Consider the following 25199-nt stretch of genomic DNA (forward strand, 5'->3'; position numbering starts at 1 on the left):
TGTGCATATTGCATCTGTACAGTAGAGGTTCATTTTATATGGTTAACTTGTTGGGCTGGGCAATGGTTTCTGTTGTGAGTGATGTCAGACCAGAGCTCGATCATCGAGAGGAGAGAGAGAGATAGAGAGATTAATTTATTTATTTGACCAGAGGAATTAGTAATGACATTTTTCATTGCTCATTCATTTCAAGACAGCAACCTCCTCATACTCCAACATGGCTACAAGACAGTCTTCTGTCCTCCTGGTGGCGCTGTTGCTTAGCCTGCCAAGCTCCACCCACAGCTTCCAACCACTGTTTGTATTTGATGGCAACTCCACCACTCATCGTGACATCACACAGAAAGCCATCCTCAGAAAGACAGCACAAGTCTGTCAAACCCTTGCTGCCGATGAGGGCCGAGACTTCAGCCTGACGGTGAGATAGGCAACATTCTAATTTCTATAAGCTAACGTATCCCTGAATCTATAGGGCCGATATGGCTTCAAATCAATATCACAATTTCAAACCTTTAATTATTTATTTTGTTTCGTACAACTGTATATATCGTGCAAGTACAGTAACGGCAGGGGGAGCAGCTAAGACCATGGGCAAAAATCTGAGCTATCCGTGTACAAAATTTGGAGTCTGTAACCAGCTGTGTGCTGTGAGACCCTCCACATGTTGACTCGGGACCCCATGGGTCTCATTAGGAAGGGATGAAGATCTACAGTACATTGAGAACTTGGAACAGCAATTTACACTAATTTTGTACGCCACCATCGAACAACAAAGTATAATACAGGGTTAAGTGGTCAATCAGACTTAGATGTAGTAGATTATAAAAAATCTTTTCGACTTTTTTGTGTGTCAATTGATATATGTTTACGAAAATCACACCCGTGTGAACTGAGCGGTGGTTGTGTGTGTGTGTGTGTGTGTGTGTGCGTGCGTGCGTGTGTGTGTGTGTGTGCGTGTGTGTGTGTGTGTGTGTGTGTGAGAGAGAGAGAGAGAGAATATTGCAGTTGATGCTCAGACTAGACTCAAGAGCACCCTCTCTGGTCACTGAGTGGTAGTTCAGGCTACATACACACATACATACATACATACATACATACACGGATACACGGATACATACACGGATACACACACGGCCATGCTATGGAGCGGTCTACCACCGCTCAAAAACATTGTCTGACGGCTGAATATCCCTCCCTTTGTCTCTTGTCTGTAGATTGATGACAGCCTGACAGCGTTCAGGGTGCAGCAGGCATGTTCCTCTGATGGGCCCATCAGCACACTCCTCTCCACCGTCATGTTCCAGACCTCCATCACTAAGATCTACCTCAGCAACGCTGCCGTGGATGTGTTGCTAGCACTGAGTGCACAGTTCCACTTTGATGATGAGTCCTTCCAGGCAGGAAGGGACATCATCACCGAAGGTACAGCATTCGCGTAGAAACTCAATTATCTTTGGTAGACAAAGTACTCTAAAAGTATAGATACTCCTGTTCAAATATTATTCAACTTCATGTTGCTTGTGTAGCCCCCAGCAGCCTGCCAATGTATTGTCACCATTTTGTGTGTCAGTCTGGCGAGTGGGAGCCCCGGGTTCAATCCCAGCTCACCGCTAATCAAAACAATATGGCGTAGTCAGCAGGACAAGGAGCGTGAGGGACATGAGGGATGTGAAGTGTGCAGCATGAGGACGCTCTCCAAAGATCAGGGGTGCTTAATTGATAGGAAACAAAACATTTTTGGGGTGAATTTCTCCTTTAAGTAGGCTACTACTAGGACTCTTGTCAGGTAAACTAAAATGTTCCCAAACTGATGGCCATACTTGAGGATTAAATGTATTATATGTTTTTTTCTATAATGTGCTGGCACACTTGGCTGAAGCCTGCAAATGTAGTTGGCTGAAGTTAAAAAGGAATATAAATCGAGATAACTAAATATCCAAGAAGAACCAATTTCTATTTTTTCTATGGTTTCAATGCACTGAGTTGACCTTGCTTGATAAAGCAATCCATGACGTCACTGTAGGCGGCGGAATAGAGCTTTAATATCTCAAATATGAACTTTAAAGCCATTTTATCAATTTATCCAAAGCCCAGTATATGAGGGTATTTGGAGAATATTTGCCATTCAGGTTCTAGAGAAAAGACACTTAACTTTATCAAGGTGACATGAACAATTCCAACAATGTTTCTCAAATTCTGTGGTAATCTAGGTGTGTCAGCTATTAAAGCCAGTGTGAAGCGGGAGAACTTCCTTGCAGGGAGACTGACCCTGGGACTAATATGTCACACGTTACAGGTGAGAAAATAGAGGTTAAAGGGATATTCCACTTTCAAAAAAACTTTGGGTCATTTTATCGTCTAATCAGGCTTTTATGATTCAATATTTAGATATTTGATGTAAATGTTATCAGGCCCTTCAGGCCCAGTTCCTCTCCACATACACACCCATTGTAACTTCAAGCTCCATTTTAACCATGATAGATTAATTAAAAACACCCATTATTTTTTCTGGTGACTCATGGTAACCTCCTAATACGTGAGCAGGCCGTGTTTTTTCAATAACTTCTTTCATTTATTTTTAATAATTATTTTGGAAAATGGAAAGAAATTAAATACAATAAAATATTATTAAAAATAAATGATAAAGGTTATCGAAAAAACACGGCCTGCTCACGTATTAGGAGGGTATTATGAGTCACCAGAAAAAATAACAGGTGTTTTTAATGAATCTATCATGGTTAAATTGGAGTTTGAAGTTACAATGGGTGTGTATGTGGAGGCCTCCTGCAGGAGGAGGGCCTAGTAACATTTACATCAAATATCTAAATATATTATAAAAACTGTTCAGGGTGTTCATAAAAGCCTGATTAAACAATAAAATTACCAAAAGTTTTTTTGAAAGTGAAATATCCCTTATTCTGTGCCAATGACGTCTCATGACGTTTTTTTTTTGCAAAGGCGTTCAGTGCCAATGACGTCTGATGACGTCTTTTGAGTTTTTTGTATAAAAAAAGAAAAAAAGATTTTTTTTCTTTTTTTTTTTTTTTCTAAAAGATGTCAAAACTAGAAGCAGTGCTCTTCCGAGCACAGGTCTCCACCAGGCCACACAAATCGGCCTGTTCTAGCGCCACCATGAGGCTGATTTAAAAAATGTGGGGCAGAGGTTCTGAATTAGCATCCAGGGAGTGTGTGTGCTCAGTTTGGCAGCGATCGGGCCAACGGCGCCGGAGATTAGCTGGTAACAACCAGGCCACACAAATCGGCCTGTTATAGCGCCACCATGAGGCTGATTTGAAAAATGTGGGGCAGAGGTTCTAGATTGGCATCCAGGGAGTGTGTGTGCTCAGTTTGGCAGCGATCGGGCCAACGGCGACTGAGATTAGCTGTTCACAAACTGCGAGGACGCACACACGGACGGACGCACGCACGGACGCACGGACGGACGGACGGACGGACGGACGGAGGGGAAAACATACTCTCCCTCAGCCTTCGGCTGGTGGAGACAATGACCTGGGATCAGAGAGATGCTTTTCTCTGTTTGTGTGTTGGCTCCCTCGTTTAGCTGATTGAGAAAATGTGTGTCCATTCTAGTGGATGGACACTTTTTTTCATTCAAACAGCTCTATCTCTGGAACCATTTGTCTGATTGACAAAATTCTTTTTGCTACTGAATCACAACAACTGTGTCTGTTTCTGTGGGGAAAAAATTATAAAAAAAAAAAATCATTTTTTTTTGATTGCGCAATAAAGAAAAACATACAAAACCGTGGCACAGCTACCTTGGAGCCATTTTGGCATTTGGCACAGAATGAGTTAGATGCAGATGTTTAAAGCCCAGTCCCAGTCCAAGGTACACCCATTTATTCCGGATGGGGACCCAAATGCATTTGAGTCCCCATCCAGTATCAATGGGGGTACATTTATTGTAAAGGAATGGAATGCGACAAAAAACTAAAGATACTATTGAACTCAAGTCTCCATGGAGTGAGTAATCAATAGACAAAAAGTCATTTTGGGGGTAAACTACTGCTTTAAGACCACTCTAATTTCTCTCTATACTTCTCTAATGTATTGCAAAGGTTTCATCGTATTGCGATAATTTGTGAATTATCGGTGCGGACTGGGCTTGTGGTGATGCTTTTGCCACTGCTGATATTGCTAATGCTTCAGAATACAGGACAAAAAAAAAACGTTACTTTTGCTTTTGACGTGGATGACAGATATTTGTATACCACGTATCTATCTTTAGGACTTCTACAGCCACAGTAACTGGGTGGAGCTGGGCAACAGTGCTCCCTACAGCACTCTGGTCAAGCCTGACCAACCTCTGGAGAACATGGCAGGTAACACACTGCATACTGTGCGTGCGTGCGCTCGTGTGAGTGAGTGTGCATGTTTGCAAGAGTGTGGTTGTGGTTGTGAGTCCAATGAGGGAAATAGATTATGTACAGTAGCAGTATGAGGAAATATATATTTGGAGGTTTTGACGCTAAATTCTCTCCATCAAATTCTCTCCACCAGGGTAAAAACGTTGTATCTAATCCATCAGCCTTCTTTCACCTGTATCATTTGTTCTGGCTCACAAACTGTGGACATAGTAACTTACGAAAGTTACGATCGACATACTGTAGCTAAAGATTTGACAGGGAGGCCATTCCGTTTAGACTGTGCTGTATGAATTGTTACAGGGGGAAAGAGTTGTGGTTGGAGAAGGAAGGGTCCTCCCGTCCTTTGAGTGAGTGGGACAAAGACACTAGCTGACAGACACACACCCACAGACACTTCTTATCGCTAAAGTATTTGCACTGTTGTCTTGAGGTCTTTGTGTACAAGTCAATCAATCAGCTGCAATATCTTATCTCAACTCATGAGAAATGTGCCCTATTATCAAAAGGAATACTCTCTCTCTCTCTCACACACACACCACACCTCGTTATCTCACATGCCACATCGAAACACACACTGGTGCACCCACATTCTCGTACAGGTACCAGTCAGTCAGCTGCAGTAGATCTTATCTGAACTCATGAGAAATGTCAAATGTCAAAACTCACCACAAATAAGAAATCACTGTCATGCCCCTGCTATCAAAATAAATAAACACACCTTACACTGACTCACGATATGTGTCTCTCTCTCTCTCTCTCACACACACGCACGCACGCACGCACGCACGCACGCACGCACACACACACACACACACACACACACACACACACGTACAGTACATTCTCTCTCTCTTTCTCACCACGCTTTCTTATCCCACCTGCTACATCTGCAATGACATATTCTCTTTGTTTGTTTTTCTGTCTTGTGAACATTATCAACTACTTGATCGAACAATGCAACACAAACTACACACGCACCCACACACACAAAACTGTTCCACCCAGCGATGCTTACGTGCTTGAGAGTAAGTGATATATCCTCAGCAATATTGTGTTACTTCAAGATATCGCATTATGAAATTTGATTTGATTTGATTCAATGTTTGATAGAGAAACATAATCAGTCATGGAAAGGTTGGATTATTTCCACATAGAAATAACGGGATGTATGTCATTTCTGAGTAATCTAACAATCAAATAATCTGCAATCGCATCACTGATACTTGTAACCAGATTACCTTATTCCATCTACATTTAAACTTACTGCTGATATGTTTTGTAGGCCAAGGCACACCAACCTGTAGGAGCTGTACAGGAGAGAGTTGCAAGGACAACATCCTGCCTGAGGTATTGCAGCAAGGACTTCTCACATCAGGATACTTCAGTGTATTTTCCCCAACAAAACCAGAAGGTATCGCACTCATCACACAAAAATGCAAATGCTCCCATTCACGCACGCACGCATGCACAGCAGCAGTTATGTGGAATGGGTTGCCTGAGTCGATTAGCTCCATTGTTAATTTCAACGGGTCAGGCCAGGGCATGATGGACATTGCAGTATGGCTCTATCAAAGAGAGCATTGGTCTCTCTAGACCAAAGCTGTGGGACCCATTGGTGGGTCACGGACACTTTTTTATGGTTTCCTACATTTTGTTTTTAATTATTATTATTTCAAAAAAGAAAATAAAACATTCCCCAAAAATCTAAAATCTTTAATTTTTCTAAGTAAATTCATTCATAAATAAATGAAAAATCAAACCTCGGTTCGAAGTGAAGCGGTGAATTTGTATTCTATGTGTTCTAGAGCTATGAAATCTGTGTTCTAGATCTATACATTCTGTGTTCTAGATCTATACTTTCAATCCTGAACGCATGGGACACACAAAGCCACTCCTTGGAATCGGCTTTCACCGCTTCAAAAATCTAAGAAATTCTATGAATTAGAAATCAAATGTTTAAGAAGTAGTGAAAATAGCCGATCTACAAGCTTGTAGATCACTGTAGTTTGGGTCAGGGGGAAACGTCTAATCTCTCTTTTGGGTAACGGGTCACTGCAGCTGCAATCTGGGAGCCCATCGTCAAAGAAGAAAGGGCGACACCTATCGGTCTGTCTCTCTTTCTCTGAGGCTGTCTCGAGAGATTACTGCAGCTGAGGCCAGCTGCAGTGCCTCTGCTGTAAAGGAGTAGGGGAGGGGTTAAAAGTCACACATGATTAAAAGTTAGCAATGTATGTTGCATCACAATACCACTCTTAATTAAGTGCTTTCTCTGTGTCTCACTTATATAGGCTTCTTTTGCACCAGTAGCAGACGAGAGGTCCACTCTACAGTAGTTAGTTTATGTATCTGGTCAATACAGACAACAATAACAATACAGAGTACATAAAGGCAATAAATAACTGTTGACCGAAAAGGTGTGGGCTGAAGCTGAAGCTTATTATGCCCACCCTGTTGATGCTTAAATAACTTTAAACAAACAAAATGTTTTTAAACAAAGAGCAACATTTTGAAGAAAACTTGTGAACATTGCTATATGTCTTACATATCAAGGGAAAAAAATAAGCAAAACGGATAGAAACATATTTGGCTTAGCATCAATTACACAACAGTAGAATATTAACCCCCCTCATCACTACCACATCGATATCGACTGTTAGAGTCTGCAAACAACCAGACATGCTCAGTTCTTCATCAACTGGTTCCGACCTGTCGGCGCGGCGATATCACCGGCAAGCGTCTCTTGCAGACAAGTTGCCGGGCTCCAGGGGCGGGTAGAGTATAAAACTGTACTCAAGTAAAAGTATAGGGTAGTAAGTAAGAGTAGTCCAAATAACTACTTGACAATGAGTAAGCATCTAGTGAAGACTGTTCAAATAGTTACTTTAATTGAAATGTCTAAAATATAAAACTATAAATGCTTGTCCAATATAAATAAACACCACATATGAAATAGCCATGTACAAATTCAAAATATGGCCTAAACCATTTCACTTTAAATAAAACACAAACACAATAACAAACAAAGTCTTTACAAAATAACAAATAATTCACGCAGACAAAGGCAGTGCATAATTACAGCTTAGGCTGTTCACTCATTCTTCTTAAGCATTTGTGAAAGCCAGCGTCACCTGCCAGCTCAAGAGTAGCCGAGGCGTAGCCAGGTTTAGTCATCTGCGAAGAGAAAAGCCTTGTTACGACCATAGGCTGATACGGCATAGAACTGTGCTAATTCCGCCGGATGTTATTGTTTTTTCACATTGTGGTGTATTCCCCTCTGGCGAAAAAAAGCTGTTCTACATCTCCCGACCCTTTGGTTGTGCTCGTAATAAATAATATCCAAACAAAAACATGGATTCTGACAGAGTTACACCTATCAAGAGTGAGTTAAGAGCTACAATCTATTTGGGTTTGTTTCGCTGGCGGATGTAAACAGACCTGCTTTGCGTGACGTAACTTCCCTTAACCGCAACACTTCCGCCACTTCAGATATGCTGCCCACAGCATATATTGTCGCCAGGTGGCTCAAGAGAGTTGTGAGTGATAGATAGATAGATAGATACCTTTATTATCCCAAGGGGGAAATTCAGTTGTCCAGAAGTAGCACAGCAGTATACAGTTATTTACAAAGTTACAGAGACGTAAAAAAAGATAGATAAGAGGGAAAAAAACTAAAACAAAGACAAGAGCAGTACAGTACCAATAAAGAGAAGGTGCATCAATAGTGGCTACATTTGATTGGTGAAAGCAGTCATGTGACAGAGCAAATGCAAAATGCCAGTCATCCTCTTTGGCTGAAGTCTCTCTGGTGCTGCGTTCACACTGGCAGCTACAAAAGACACAAAGCTAGACAGCATATCTGTTGCTTTGTATCTTTGTATCTTCATGTCTCTGGCGTCCATTGAAAATTAATGGTAGATCTTTGTAGCTTACAGTTCAAACACAGCCAGGGAAAAAAAAATGTACTCCTTTACATTTAGCCCAAATTCAAGAGTAAAACTATAATTTCTCTTACAGAAATATAGCCTAAAAAGGAAAAGTGTGTTGCATTAAAAACTGCAAGTACAATTTATTCAAAATGTGACTTGAGTAATCTAAGTACAACATTTTACAACTAGAAAGGTGCATTTCTGGAAAATGTCAAGTGTGGTTGCTTATATATTGTGATGTCACGTGAAGCTTGTCCAATCCTCAAATCCATCGTACTGTCCAATCAGAAAACAGGGCACCAACTTGAACTAATCCAACGAATCTATGGACTTTTGGGGTGTTGGGGTTACTCTAGATGAAATGATAAAGATGGACAAGAACTATAGTCTGGTTAGCCTAGTCAACGACACTAACTAGATGGGTTAATGGAGAAACAGTGTGGGCTCAAGCTCCTGACGTGTGACACAAAAGGATGTAAAAATTCAGAAACTCCTCCAAGTTGGTGCATTTTTGCAGTGGAGAACACGGCAAACATTATAGCCTTATACACATACACATAAAAGTTAAATATGTTTAAAGAAATCAAAATAAAACAAAAGTTACCAGCTATTCTCAAAGGAGATGAACATCTGGATGTCTGAACAAAGCTTAAAGTAGGGTGTAGCTAGAGTGTGCCAAAGTTTTGAGGAGAAATAAAGTAATAAATAAACTAGACAAGTACTCTAGTTGGCTTGATCTCTTGATGTCTGACATGGAATGACTCTCACAAGTTGGTACGATATTGTGGTGGTCATACTGTGGCAAACATGACCCAGATCACAGACTAAAATAAAAAGTTTGAAAGTGTAAAAGATTTCAAAAGAATACCCGGCTACTCCCAAAGGAGATGAACATTCTGAATTCTGAACGAAATAACTACTGTAGGTGAAAATATGGCAAAGCTAGAGCATGCCAAAAACGAGGATAAAAACATAAAAGTAAAATAAAGTTACATTACACATTAGAAGAATGGTGGCAATAACATACAGAGGCTCTCCCAAGAGATGGAAACACCACTAATAAAAGAACAGTTACATGTAGACAGGTAAACCAGAGAAACAACCTGAGCTTGTGAACACAGGATGCGCCTTGTAAAAACTGATAACGTCATCCATTCCTGAGCTCTCAAATATAACCCAGACGTTATAGCCTAAAATAAAACGTTTTAAAAGTTTAATGTCACAAAATATGTGTTTTCAAACAAATCTAAAAGTCTCTTTTCCCTAAGGTGATGAACATCTTCTTGGTGAAAGTATGACAGCGCTAGATTGTGCCAGTTTTGACAAGAAAAATAAATAATAAATAGTGACATAACATAACAACTGGGCTCTTCTCAAGAGATTGAGCCCACTAATACACATTTAAATAAAATAAATAGCAATACAAATAACAATACGAATTAAAATAAGTGGACAAAGTTTAACCTGTTCTTCAGCCTCGGGGAGAGGTTGAAGAGGAGCTGGAATGTTGCCGCCAGCTGCCTGCTTTGAGCAATTTAGGATTGTTGTCCTGACCCGTGGCCTTGTTCCCACCAGTCCTGCCTCCTTATTATGGCTGACAGTGATGGTCAGGGCTGTGGGGCTGTCTCCAATGTATGGAGGACGTGCCTGGGCAGGTATGTAGTGGTGTAGTCGTGGGAACCTGATGGACTGCACAACAACTCTTGAAGCAACCAATGTTTTTGATGGTGCATCATCGGTACGGACTAGATTTACCTGTTACCCCAGGACATAATGACCAGAATGTGGACTAAAATGCACAACTAAAAATCTGTATCCATATCTGAGGCTTCATCCTCAATTCTTCAGGTCTTCTAATGATACCGGATGGCTGCAGCTTCTGCAGCTCTTAGAGACCTTCCATTCTCTGCCTCCTTGACCCTTGATCCCTAGGGTCATGAGGCTTCAGTTTCTTCATCTGCCTAAGGTCTGCTAATCATACTGGATGGCTCGTCTGACCAGCATCGTCAGCTGCTTTTGGAGACTTCCATTCTCTGCCTCCTTGACTTTTGATCCCTGGGTCATGAGGCTTAAACTATTCCTCAGGTTCACCTTCCTCGGGTGCGCTTGCGACACTGGATGTCTCACTCTCACCCTCTGGCGGCTGATCCACTGGCGGCTGATCCTGGGGCTCTCCATCCTCTGCCTCTGATTCCTGGGATATTCCTGGGATTTTTAGGGTTAACCCTCTCCCTATCTCTGTACCAGATGCAGGCTTCTCCTTCTTTGCCTTGGGTTGTTTCTCCTCAGGTTTGCTAACGACCGGCGGCTTTGGCTTCAGCTTTTTCTGACAGGGGAGATATAGTTTAAACTCGTCTGGAAGCTCGGCTTCCGTGTAGAGTCTGTCCGAGAAATACACCCTCCTCACGCGACAGTTAGCATGGATCTGTACGCTTAGCGTTTCAACGTAGTTGGTACCGTAGGTGGCCCGGGTGAAGTCTATCAGACTGAACTGAATCTGATTCCAGCCATCGTCCAGCTCCATGGGCATGGTGCAGAGGAACGGCGTCACCCGCATCATGGTTTGGTAGTTGCTCGCCCGAATCCGACGACGTGTGTTCTTATGGTCGATTATCTGGACTTCAAAGCTGAAATACTTGTTGAGGTTCTTGACGACAAAGATCAGAAAGGGCAGTTTGATGCCCAGTGTCTTTGTGGGGTCTCCTGGACATGTTATGTATGTGGTGCTGACATTGGTCCCCTCTACCTCCACCACAAGTGAATGGAGGTCATCATCTACGATTCTCTTGACGTGACCATAACTGGTCTTTTTAGCCCAGAACTGAAGAGGATTGCTGCCAACACTGTATAAGATGGACAATAACCCATTTTGAAATGTGGGCTTGTACATTTTCTATATGCTTAGTATAAAGTGCTAAGCACGGGCTGTTAGAACAGAGAACTTGTGGTATCGATGGATTTGTTCTTGTACTTCCAGATTTCATTATATAGGCATGGGCGTGACGTAACACAAATGTAGCAGAGACTGTTTCATAAATGTGGACTTCCAGTCAGCCTACAATGCAGACACAGTGCTATGATTGGGCAGGGGGGGGGGGGGGGAGGTGGGGTTAGGTTGGGATTAGAACCCCCACCCATACTTTTTGAGTACCCGCGCAAAATTTCAGTCCTGTCGGCGCTAATGATGGTGACCCTTGGCCTTGACACATTGTTGTGGGCTCGCTGAAAGGCGAGACCAGTATGTTATACCAAATCTATTCTCCTCAAAAAGATTATCGACAGTACAAAGGCAGGGCCCTTAGCCAATGAGGAGCAGCATTCTTGGTGACATCACCACCAACAAGTGCGACCTGATATAAATAACAACAACACGTGGGCTCGAGACCAGTATGTTGTATCAGTATGTTATACCAAAACCTTATAGACCAAGGTTATTCTCCTCAAAAAATGACAGTGCCCATACATGTTGTTCCATGCGAGCCTACACAGTTTCGTAGGACCAGTATTTCTTGTTAGTATATATATATACTGTATAATTGCAGAAACTACACTGCACTTTGTCGAGGTGCCAACTTGCGTCTTGTGCACCCGTGGCCATATATGACCTACTTGTGTGACAGCAGAGCGTGCAAGTACTGTGATCGGTAATGAGTGCTGTCTGTATGTATGTGGGTGGGCACTCTGTCGAGATGCCAACTTGCAATTTTTTATTTATATCAGGTCGCACTTGTTAGTGGTGATGTCACAGAGAACGCTGCACCCTCAGTGGTTAAAATCTCTGCCTTTGTACTGTCGGCCGGAAAACAGACGGCCGGAAAGAGACTTGCGCGCCCTGCTGGCGCAAGTAATAATTGCATCGTGTCATTTGTCTATACTATAGCAACACGCCAATGTTAAGAAAACAAAAGTTCTCTCATGGCAGAGAAAATGGTAGCCTCTGATCTTAACATATCAGGATTATCTACTGTACACTTCCGAATGAAGAACTTCTTGGCTTGTTAAAATATCATAATGACAGTAATGCCTAATGTTGCTGAGCTTTTCTCCCCCTCTCAGGTAAATGTAGCCATGGTGGCTCATTTGATCAGACCAGCCGACAGGAGCCAATTGGTGGCATCAATAAGGATGACATTTCGTCAAGTCATGGCGACCTCCACCATACAGCAGCTAACCTAGCTGTTGATGCCACGATGGAGCTACTGGAGGATATCAGAGTGACTGTTGGTGATAAGAGCTTCCTACGGTAAGAGTTCTTTAATTTGAGCCACTTTGCGTCCACAACAACACATTACAACTAGAAAAAAATCAAACCTTGGTTCGAAGTGAAGCGGTGAACTTTTATTCTATGTGTTCTAGAGCTATGAACTCTGTGATCTATACATTCTTCCAATTCTGAATGAATTAATGATTTTATCTGGAGGGCCGAATTGTCATGTGAAGCTTGACCAATCCTCAAAGTATGGTCTCATTGGACATTTTTAATCATCCAATCATCAGACCGGGACGGACGTTACACACATATTCTGGATGTACGGGACAGATAAAACCTGTTAATTCTGGACTGGAATGACCATATATGGACATGAACGGGACACACAAAGCCACTCCTTGGAAGCGGCTTTCACCGCTTCAAAAAAATTGTAGGAACAGGCTTGCTCGTGACTATACTCTGCAGCGTGCAAACTGTCATGTGAAGCTCAACCAGTACTCCAGCTAACACCACTCCCAGATCTTTTTCCACCAATTGCGCCTCATTGGCTAACGGAACACGATATGCAGCGGAAATAATGATGAAACCATAGTGTTTTCGCCATTGAACTGTCTGCGGCGGAACTCACTATTTATAAATAATGAGGATAACATAGTGTTCTCGCCTTTCAGGCGAGCCCACAATAAAGATGAGCCAGTTCCAATGGCCATAGATGAGTGTGAGTGATGTATCCAGAAATTTGAGAAAATGAATCATGTGTTTCAGTCTGTCTTCCACTCTCTTGCTTTCCCAGACTTATGGGCCTCTCCCAGGCTTCTGTGTTGTGTTTTGTCATCGACACCACAGGCAGTATGAGTGATGACATAGACGAGGCTAAGAGAGTCTCCTTCCTAATCATCGACAGTAAGAAGGGGACCCCACAAGAGCCTTCCGCCTACATATTGGTCCCTTTCAACGACCCAGGTAGTAGAGATGTGTCTTATTGCAAACATTCAGTAAGTGTATCGAGGCTAAAGGCTAAGATGTTAGCCTTGCAATGAGCTTCAGTGGCATAATCGCAGGTGGTCCATGGGAAAATGGGAACTATATATACTAGTAAGACACCTCAGGGTGACTTGCGACCTCAGGGTGACATGCGACCTCGCGCCAATTCTGGGAATGACCATATATGGACTTTTTATTTTATTTTATCCTTTATTAATAATAATATGTATCCATATACGTACAATATATGTTATGCCCATACATGGAGATGGGCATAAAAAACGTACGTTAATTAGTAATGCCAAGCAGGGCCTTGGTGAGTTAGGGCCTTGGTTTGATGCCTGTGGATCTCCATATATGGGCCATAATAATGACAATATAGGAATCTCCATATATATAAAACGTAGGGCCTTGGTTTGATGCCTGTGGATCTCCATATATGGGCATAAGGGGGTACCCTAACATTCTCATTTTCGGCCTCCATTTTCTGTACAATGTCACGTGACATCCCTTTTATGCCCATATATGAGTCATTCTGTACCACATCACTGTGATCAACTTTCACTTTGCCATGCAATAAACTTGTGGCACAGAGTGACAGTGAGTCACAGTGATGTGGTACAGAATGACTCATACATGGGCATACAAGTGATGTCACGTGACATCACTTCCTGTACTGAAAAACACGTGACATCACACTGACATCACTTCCTGTACAGACAGACAAGCGACGAGGTTTTTCAGGGTATATGCGACCTTCGGTCACAATAATGCGACCTTTGGTCGCAACTATTGTACCTTTGTTAAACGTACTGTATTAAAACTATGTATATAATACCGGGAAAAAGTTCAAACAGAAAATAGCAGAGCTACAAGCTTGTAGAGGCTAGACCCCACACTGGTCTCAGTATTTAAATGCATTTCTGTCATAAATGAGCAATTCTATTTGTCTTGTGTGTTCAGCTTTTGGACCTGCGATAGTGACAACTGATTCAGACATCTTCAAAGCCCGCATCAATGAGCTGACAGCATCAGGGGGAGGGGACCTTCCAGAGATGTGCTTATCTGGTCTCCAGGTGTGTGTGTGTGTGTGTGTGTGTGTGTGTGTGTGTGTGTGTGTGTGTGTGTGTGTGTGTGTGTGTGTGTGTGTGTGTGTGTGTGTGTGTGTGTGTGTGTGTGTGTGTGTGTGTGCGCGTGTGTGCGTGCGTGAGGATTCGTTCAAATTGTTTTGAGTCTGTAACTGCAAGTTAATGGAATTCAATTACTTGTCAGTTTTTTTGATAGACTTGTTTTTTGACAGTTTAATAGTAGCCTACCCCTCAACTTTGACTTGCTTATTTGTTTTATTCGCAGACAATTATAAAATTATTATAAGAGCAATTTCTAGTTACTACAGTGAGCTGAAATGTGGCCGGTAGGCCATTCTGTAAACTCTGTAAAGACACTTTGTTCTTTGCTGTGTGACACAAAGCTTGCCCTGACGGCAGCTCCACCCTCCTCTGAAATCTTCGTCTTCACTGATGCTGCGGCCAAAGACGAACATCTGAAAAGTGCTGTGACTGCCCTCATAGAGAGCACCAAAACGTCGGTGAGTTAACCTTTTACTTTTATCCCTCTCTGTGTTTTTATCTCAAAGCAGTGTTGATTTCATCAAAAAAAACTAAGGCGAAAAATGTTCGTCAACTACCTTTTTTCACAGACGAAAACTAAATAAAAACTAAGCTATGATGATGATGAATATAACTATGACTGACAATTTTGTCAACAGATACAAACTAGACTAGACTAAAATGTTGTGTGGGACTAGTGGAGATTGGAGAAGAGATCCAGTAGAAGTAAAAGACAAGTAAAAGACAAGTAATTTTATGTTTGGTTGCTTGAGCTTGTAGATTGCCTATTTTCAGCATGCAACCAAGTGTAAAATCAGGCATTACGGCACCATCAAGGCCCGCCAAAATATATTTTTGTACAAAAACAAAAGGAAAGAAAAATCAATGATATTTAGTAGACTAAAACTAGACTAAAACTAAAACATTTCAGATGACTAAAATATGACTAAAACTAAATTTCATTTTACTCAAAAGACTATGACAAAATCAAAATCAACACTGCTCGAAAGTGCATTTGGGAGCAGCAATACTGGTGTCCTGATTTGTATTCTCATATACCGTAATTGCCGGACTATAAGCCGCGTTTCCCATGTTTTGAACCCTGCGGCTTATACAACGGTGCGGCTTATATAGAGATTTTTACAGCTAACGGCCAGTTAGTTAGTTTTACAATGGTCTTTAACAAGGATTTATATATAGGTTTTTACAGCTAACGGCCACCAGGGGCACTTTAGCGGGAAGCAGGAAGGACACCTGCGGCTTATAGTCAGGTGCAGCTTATATATGTAAACATTTGTTTTTTGTTCTAAATTTAGCTGGTGCGGCTTATATTCAGGTGCGGCTTATAGTCCAGCAATTACGGTACATCTCAAAGTTAACCACTTATGTAAATCTCTGGATCCATATTCTGTGACGCACTGTAAGCTTGTAGATCTGCTATTTTCAGCCAAGTTATTTAATATAGAGCGTAAACAGAAAAGAAAGGACTACGCTCAAACATATGCTGTTTAAGTGGTGAACTGTGATACATTTAGCATATAGCGAGGCTGTGGAGGCTATCTGCTCACAAGGATGCGTTGTGAGCTTGTAGATAGTCTTTGTATTTTTTTTACACTGTACTGTAGTATCATAAAGTAGGGCATTCATTTACAGAACAATATAGCAGTATGTTTCCTCCAGTGAACCAGGAACATAAACTGTCGTTTAAAGATGGCTTCATTACAATTACACTGATTCTCCCCTCGTTTCCTCTCCCCTCCTCAGCTAAATGTTACATTGCCAACCATGTTTTTTTGCATCGTGCTTTACTTATCCAAATTTTTTGACGTTTCTGTTGTCCTGCCCTTCCATTTATCAGGTGACCTTCATGCTGACAGATGTCTTGTCCAGTCGCCGGCGCAGAAGAACGCTTCAGCAGGGAGCTCCACGCAGAATGGGTCAAACAGACGCCCAACTGTACCGTGACCTTGCTCGGGCTTCTGGAGGTCAAGCCATTGAGGTCACAAAGTCTGAGCTTCCACAGGTTACCAGTGTTATAGAGGATTCTTCAGCCAGTGCTGTGGTGAGACTAACCATCCCACTCAGTGATTAACCCTGCTCATATCAAGGCCCATTATTTATTCGGCATTTGAGCCACAGACCACCATTTTATGAGATTTAGCCTCTCAGACCCAAAACTTTAGTATTTCGTTATCATTGGAGAAGATTTTGTCCACAATTCCATGCTGTTTTGATGTGGGATAGGAGAGATAACAGGCAAACGTAAAATTACAAATCTACATTCTCTAATTGTGTAGACTTCTTGTAAATTGTGTATTGCAGATGTTTAACAATAATTTAACTCTTGAGAGCGTAAAATGATGATCATTTTACACCCTCAAGAGTTAAAGGTCTGTAAGGGTGCATTTGGTTACCAACTCCATCATTTAGGACCACTGGTGGTTCCCGGACCACTGGTTGAAAATCACTGATCCCACTTACTGAATTGGATTCTTTTTAGCTACTGTAATTCTTTCATTTGTTTTATTACTGTATTTAGCAAAGTGGTCAGATGTATTTTTCAACACAATTAATTGCAAGCTTTCTCAAATTGTTTGTTCGGTGTGCCCTAATTTTTTTTTTTCTCTTTTACAGGTTACAGTTTTCCAGGCAGTGATAAATCCCGGAAGGCCTGATAACTTTACTTTTGAAGTTGACGGTTCAATGAGAAACATAACCGCCTACATCACAGGAGCTTCCTCACTCACCTTCAGTGTCACCAGCCCCACAGGTATGACTGTGTTTGAGGTAATCAGCAACACAATGCATGCATGTTGTATCCTTAAACGCCTTTAAATTCTATGTAGGCCTAAACAATTGTTAAATTCATACGAATGGATATGTTATTGTAACCTTTCAGGGTTATTGTAGTTTACCAAAACTAGTGTGTGGTGATAAAGGTCATGTCATGGGTAGTTTGACTATTTTCTACCTATAGCCTATGCTTTAGCCTTAGGCGATCTACCACATTCAGCATACATTATTGTGTGCATAAGCAGGCCCTATACCTCTACTAAAGGCATAAGGAAAGACTTAGAGAATCTGATTAGGCCTACATGTTAGGCCTACAACAAAAATGCCACCAACAATAAAGATTTAATATTGTATTTTTATATATGATTAGACATTAACACTTTAGTAAGACTTGAAAGAGAGGTTTAAAAAAAATACTCCTGAAACGTCCAGAACTGTAGTCTAGTGTAATAAATATTGCTCTAACCTGTTATGTCACCCTGCACTTCAAAGTAGATTCCTCTTACATACAACATTTATACATTATTATGAATAGACATGGAATGGTGCATAAGGAATGGCCATCTGATTAATTTCAGCAGAAGCAGTTCAACGTCTTTCTCCTCTGGTCTCCCCAATAGGTGTATCTCAGGCCTCCAGTGTGTCCAGTGGCCCTCTGGGCTCTTTCACCACAGTGGGAAACCTGCTTCGCTTCCGCTTCAGTGCCGACAACCTAACAGGGTCATGGGATATTAGTGTCAACTCTAATGACAGATACTCTCTCAAGGTCATAGGTCAGTATCACACACATTTAGTTATATATACTGAAACAAAGACCTTTGGTTACATGTACAGTAGATGCTGTTGTTGCTGCATATTTGCTGCTGAAAAACCACTTACAGGCGGCAGCCGCTTGTAACTGGTAAAAACTAAACCTAGCCTAGTCTTACCCTCCCCCTGGCCCTTCCATTGTAATAGGCCATCTATTTTTTTAATTTATTTTTTTAATGACGATAGCTACTGGATAGCTGTTCTATTTGTCTGTCATTCAATGTTATATATATGAGATACATATGGGTTTCCTGTGTAAATAAGCCGAAAAGCTTACAAGGATCTCCTTTTAGGTAACCTTGTACCAGTGAACTGTACTGTCATGAAAACTGTACCTTTTCCTACGCAAACTTCTAATAAAGTCTTCAAAGCATTCTGAACTATATAAACAGTAGGGCTGAGGATCTGCTTCTGTGTGTTGCAGGTCAAAGTTCAGTGAACTTCATCTATAACCTTGTGGAGGAACATGAGGGAGCCCACGGTGACTTTGGTCTGAAAGAGGGGCGTCCCCTCACAGGTAAGTTCCCAAAAGTATTATAGTTATCCCCCGAAGTAAGAGTTATCCCCCAAGTGCATCCTTGGGTTGGGGGGGGGGGCGACATATATTATTCTATTTTCGACTTTTTCAACAACAACAAAAAAGTATGAATTAGGGGGTCCTTATTTTCAACTTACAGTATGATGACTTGTTCTCCTTGTAGGTGGTAATGCCAGCCTGTTGGTCACTGTCACAGGAAGTGACACAGCAGAAGTCAGAGAGGTGTCTCTGGTGGAAACCTCAGGATCGCAGGTCAACGGATCAGTGCAGGTATTCTACACCAATGTTCATGTCAACGACACCCACATTGATATGAATTTGACCGCAGACCACCATTTGTGCCAGGAGACTATTCAACTCTTTCAAAATGATACCTGAAATGTTCTTGTGAGCTTGTAGCTCACAACACAGATTGAACCACCTCAAGGGGAGGACATTTGAGAACCTCTGCGCTACACTGATTGAATATGTGACTTTGATTTTCACCTATGTACAGCAATAGGCCTACACTTTGAACAGTAGAGACTAGTAAGATGCCTCAGGGCGACATGCGACCTCACCCTAAAGGGAGAGGTCGCGCCATTTCTTGGCCATCTGGCCAGTGATGTATATCGGACCAGTTACCCATATGGAGACCCATGGTACCCATTTATGGAGATCCATGTACTGTATATGGAGATATGCTGTGAGAGCCAAAAACATGCTGACTCAGTTTGTGAAAGTCCTATGACGTCTATGACCTCTGACATCATACCATTTTATGCCCATACATGGAGATCCCTGTCTGTAGAACCAGCCACACAGATATGGGCTGTCTTGGCCATATGTCTTGGCCATATATGGATTCTGTTAGTGTGGTATGTGGCCGATGTGGCCTCCATATTGATGACATTAGGGAACTCCATGTAAGGGATTCTGTTAGTGTGACATCACAGTGAAGCCAGAGAGTGATGTCAGAGCGGCAAACCCATTCTGTGGTTCTCCTGACATCACAGTGACATCAGAGTATGATGTCAGAGTTGCAAACCCATAGGCCGTAAAAACGTCTACACGTCCAGGCAGACAGACACAGACAAGCTGTAACGTTTCTTATAGTAAACTGCGACCTTCGGTCGCAATTAAAGTAAGCTAAAGGTCTTAAGTACTGTTGGTGGTTATTACGATTAAAATGAATTGCCCTCCAGAGACAGAGATGTCACCTGAGCCTGCCATGAGAATGGCTGGCCAGATGCATCTTTCCCCGTCATCATCTTGTGTTTTCATCTGAATCACAACCAAAAGAGGGAACTAAAAGCACAAAGTCAATTGTTCTGCCCTCTACAGCCGCTGGGTGGTGGCAACTTCCTGGTTAAGTTCTCTGACCTTCCAGCGGGTGAATTTGTTCTGCGTCTGAAAGGAGGAGAGAGTGCCACCTCCAGGTCGACAACACCATCTGGGGACTTCCAGCGGCAGGCAGCCACACAGATGAAGACCTCCAGCATCTCTGTAACGGTGAAGCACTTTCACATTCATGTAACAGGATCTCCAGTGTTTAAAGTCTACTGTACATCTGGAAATATATGTGTCCCTATTCTGGGTTGAACATCTGGAAATAAAGCTACAGTATAAGCTCTCACCGCATGTATGAGCTATTTTCAGAGAAGAGGGAAAAATGGAGTGTACCTAGTATACACCGTTCAACTCCAAGTATGTGGTTTAAGTGGTTAAACATCTGCGCTCACATTGGGTTATTTCTTTGTTTTTGTTTGCCTTTTTTGTTGTTGATCACTTTAAACTGCCAATTATTGAACAGAAAATACAAAAAGTATTTTTCATTCAGCGCTTACCTTTATCCTGCCATCCACTGCGGGCGAAATGTAGATACTGATCAATTTGATAAATTAAAGCATAAATACATCTGTCTCTTAGCACCCCATCATCATGGTCATTCATTCTCTATGCAGGTCCAAACCAATAGCACCACCGTAAAACCAGGCTCCACCATCTCCATCCCCTTCTCTGTATCTACAACCACCAACGGGGTAGTCAATACCACCGGAAGTGCTAGTTTCACCATGCGTATCAGCAACGACCAGAGCTACACCTCCACTTCACCCGCCACCATCTCCACAGCGGAAGGCGGCAAAGCAAACGGCACGGTGGAATTAACGGTCCCGTCCAACGCTGTGTCTGGATCCGATGTGACTCTTATCGTCGAGGCGGAAAACACTGCCACAGCTGACTCCAACTATGCCCTGCTCAGACTCTCTGTGGCCGCTGAGGTAACTGCAAGCCGGTTTACGGGGTAGGGTGGGTGCGGTCCTGATGTACTGAGGCAGGGTAATGAAATGATTTAGCACCAGGTCTGTCCAGACTCCAGAGCCATCCATTGGAAAGTTGCACCATTGCGGGGGCAGAAAACAGTGCCGGTCATGTGGTTCATGTAACTCGAAATAGTGACAAACGCCCATTGTCACTGTCGCTTTGTCACTATTCACCAAAAAAAGTCTATGTAGAAGACCTTTGACCATCTGTTTGCCTGTGTCCATTTATGCCCATACATGGAGTTATCTGTCTGTCTGCGTCCATTTTATGCCCATATATGGAGATCTCTGTAGGACCTGTATTGACCATCTGTTTGCCTGTGTCCATTTATACTGTCCATTTATACTGTCTGTCTGCATCCATTTCATGCCCATATATGGAGATCTCTGTATCTGTTTGTCTGTGTCCCTTTATGCCCATTATGGAGATCTCTGTATCTGTCTGTGCCTCCGACTGTGTTGCAGACACAGGCGTCCATTTTATGCCCATATATGGAGATCTTTGACCATCTGTTTGCCTGTGTCCATTTATGCTCATATATGGAGATATCCGTATCTGTCTGTTTGCATCCATTTTATGCCCATGGCGGGGAACGCGCGCGCCTAATTTGAAATAGGGAATGAATGCCCCACTCTTTAATGCAAACCCCATTATACCTGTTGTCATAAGAGCCGTTTTGCCCATATGTTTGCCTGTGTCCTTTTATGCCCATATAGGAACATCAGAATACGTAACCATGGCATTTTTTGTTGACTCATGTGGTGTACGTGATCTCAGAGCCTTTTATGAAGTGATGTCACAATGAGTCAGCGCTTGCGCCGATTTCCTCCGGAACAGCCTGATGTCAACAATCAGCTCCGCATAAGGAGATTCCGAACGTTTTGCGCCGGTTTCGGAAAACTGCGAGTCGGGTCGGGTCGAGGCCCGGCACTGCACTCCGCGCGGCGGCGGGGAACGCGCGTGCCGAATCTGAAGCCGGTGGGACGAACGGTTCTCGAGATACGCGGATTACAAACAGACACGCAGACAGACAGAGATTTGTCGCATTTATAGATAGATGATTTCTGTATGCCCGCTTGACACTTCCTCTCTTTGCAGGTGACAGATGTAACCCGCCCAGTGTGCACAGGGGCCAGTGTGTCTGCCAGCTGTTCGTCCAGTCCATCTCTCTGTAGCGCCTCCCAGTGGGAATTCTCCGTGAACATCACAGATGGAGTCAACGGTACCGGCATCGAAAGCCTCACCGTCCGTCAAGGGAACGGCACCCTCAACACCAGCACGGTCGTGGGAGCTGACGGGGAGAACATTACACTCGCCACCTACAGCGCCTCCTGCTGTTCACAGGATGTAAAGCTGGTGGCAGTCGACGGAGCAGGAAATGCGGGCACATGTGTGGCGCAGGCGAGAAGCGTAAATACAACCACCACTGCTCCAGAGACTGTGACTACAGCAGCTGTAGTTGCTACCACATCCACCGGGGGGCACACTTTGACTTTGTCTCAATGTCTCTGGTTTAGCCTGGCTGTTTGTTTTGTTTGGATGTGAAGAGAGGAATGGTTGTGGACAAAATAATGCTTGCACCTGTTGCACATGTTTCTGCACATATTTGCTGCACATAAGACCTGTGCACATTATGATATACTTTTATTCCTTTGGAGTAAAATGAAGTGACACATTTACTTAAACATGTAAACCCTAGCATCCCTATTCTGGGCATGTCCTAATAGAGCATGCAGCGGAAGTGGATGCCTGGGGTCACTTTCACTTTCACCATTCATTTTCGCCATCGACTTTTACAAAAATATTTATAACAATTATGTTAAGCCTCGAACCAAGCCATCCAGGATGGAGGTGAATCATGATCATACAACCTTTGATCCTATGTGAAAACATATTTTAATATTACATTATTTGATATACTACATTTAATAACTACCCTTTATTTAGCGATTTTCAAAATGTTCTTTTCATAGAAAAAAAGGTTATATGGTCATGATTCACCTCCATCCTGGATGGCTTGGTTCGAGGCTTAACATAATTGTTATAAATGTTTTTGTAAAAGTCTATGGCGAAAATGAATGGTGAAAGTGAAAGTGACCCCAGGCAATCCACTTCCGCTGCGATGCTCTATAGACAAATATTTGGTGAAAATAGCAGATCTGCAAGTTCACAACGTGTTGAGGTGCATTAGGAGCTTGTAGATTGGCTCGTTTCAGCAAAGACATTTGGTGTAGAGGGAAAAAAAGGAGGGGACCCACCGACCCAGTACAGACCCCATGGGGGACCCTGGTCAGCAAATATATAATATAAGTGATTAAAACTAAGATTGCCTGCTAGGTGTTTTAAGGTATAACCATGTTATAAAGAAAGTATCCCATAAATACGAATGATTTACCATCTTAGACAAAGTATACTAAAAACTAGATAATACTTGACCCTGGATACAGCTGGCTGACTTCCATTTTTACACTCTGTGTAAACTGGAAGTTGAGAAAGTTTGAAATAATGATATGTTTTAACATGAATGTATTTTAGTTCAGCTGACAGCTGAACTATTGTAGCAAAGTACTTTCCTGTTTGACTTGACATCTCTGTTCATACTGTCCAAATGACCTGGAATCCAGAGTGGCCAGACATTTTACCGTTAGATAATGTGTCGAGGCAACAGGGTAGGAAAACATTTACTGATACCACTGAGAAAACCACTGGTGTATAAAGTACTTTTAAAGCCATGAAAAGCCATGAAGGTAAAGATATCTTAAGAAAGTTACTCGGGTAAACGTTAGTTAATAGTCACCAATAAGAAGATGTACTTGTATATCACTAGTGGCCTATTTGATGTTAAATTGTACTTGAATATCAAAAGTAAAAGTACAAAGAGCTTCTGATAGAGCTCTCCGAGGTTTTGGGACTTTTTAAATTGATTGAATTGAGTAGACTGGAACATTTCCCCCAAATTCTTTGAGGTGAACGATCTATGTGATTAGAAATGTAGGGAATGTCAATGTAGGCATTGCCACATAGGCATTGATGCCTGACGGTGTCAACAGTTTGATTCCTGATCCGGACGACCTTTGCTGCATGTCACTCCCCATCTCTCCCCCCATTTCCTGTCATTCTACTGTCCTATACAATAAAGGCATAAAAAAAAAGAAATGTAGGGAACAGAATGTTCTAATGATGATGCCACAATAACTAGTGGTCTCTGAAAGTGTTTGTAGACCTCTAATATAGAAGAAACTCCCGAAAGCTTACACCTTAAAAGTGTAATACTGTATGTATGTAGTATAGTATACTGTATAAAATACCTATGCTTATATTTTTTTATTTACTATGACTCACTTTGTGGCGTTTGTGCAGTTCACAAATGTCCCAAGAAGTGAATTCCATACCCTAGAAATGTATATTTTAACCACCTTTCAATCTGGTGTCCCAATTGCAGGTGGAATTTGTTTTTGTTAGATTTTTATTCACATTTTTGAAAATAGCAGATCTAAACTCTCATGTGATGCTTGTGAGCTTGTAGATTGGTTATTTTTGCTACAAATACAGGTGTGCCTTTAGATTTTGAGTTGCTCATCACTGCAATCTTGGACTGTTTTTTTTATTTTTTTTATTTTTTTTTACCTTGTAGAATCCTTTGTTGTCAGTTCTTTATTTTTCATTGTATTTAATTAAAGTATGGGTTGTTTTTACAATGGAATTATTTGAGTGTCATTATCATTGATGCAAGAATTGTTATTGACCAGAAAGTAAACAACCAGGTTAATATCCATATTCTCTGCTATTCCACATGTTACTGATTTTAGCATACTGTACAATGTGGCCTGAGGAAGTTCATACTCATTCATATGCAGGGTTTAGTGACTGAGGCCCAATGTGAGCCAGACATGGTCTGGCAGATCTGATCAAAAGAATGTTATAGCAATGTGTACTGCTGTGTACATTTACATTAATGTGTCATACTATCCCTGCTATATGCATTTAAATCAGTATGGTACGTCACAAATCCGGGTGTTACCATGAATTCAGAATTCTTAACTTTGAAAAACATAATCGTTACAGCTGTTAATAATGAAAAAAACACATTGAACGTAAGACGATTCTTGTCTCAATCTGATGCAGAAGCTTTGAATA

The 25199-nt window shown here is 42.0% G+C and overlaps 2 protein-coding genes across 2 annotated transcripts; one reads left to right on the forward strand and one right to left on the reverse strand.

The window, feature by feature from the left end:
• Nucleotides 1–217: 217 nt before the first annotated feature.
• LOC308282302 (von Willebrand factor A domain-containing protein 7-like) lies at nt 218–25196 on the forward strand (the record flags this gene model as incomplete). The annotated part of the gene is made up of 18 exons (XM_080722649.1): nt 218–418; nt 1215–1422; nt 2211–2296; nt 4250–4343; nt 5671–5799; nt 12371–12557; nt 13318–13487; nt 14472–14584; nt 14980–15096; nt 16476–16679; nt 17252–17387; nt 18031–18183; nt 18645–18737; nt 18922–19028; nt 20082–20249; nt 20702–21019; nt 22161–22463; nt 25188–25196. 18 exons carry the CDS (start codon nt 218–220, stop codon nt 25194–25196), a joined length of 2796 nt encoding a protein of 931 aa, XP_080578775.1.
• On the reverse strand, nt 10389–11204 carry LOC308281548 (cilia- and flagella-associated protein 20-like; the record flags this gene model as incomplete). The annotated part of the gene is made up of 1 exon (XM_080721780.1): nt 10389–11204. The coding sequence occupies one exon, from the start codon at nt 11202–11204 to the stop codon at nt 10389–10391; it is 816 nt and encodes a 271-aa protein (XP_080577906.1).
• Nucleotides 25197–25199: the final 3 nt, after the last annotated feature.

Source organism: Nannobrachium achirus (assembly GCF_963921795.1).
Source record: "Nannobrachium achirus genome assembly, chromosome: 3".
Classification (NCBI taxonomy): Eukaryota; Metazoa; Chordata; class Actinopteri; order Myctophiformes; family Myctophidae; genus Nannobrachium; species Nannobrachium achirus.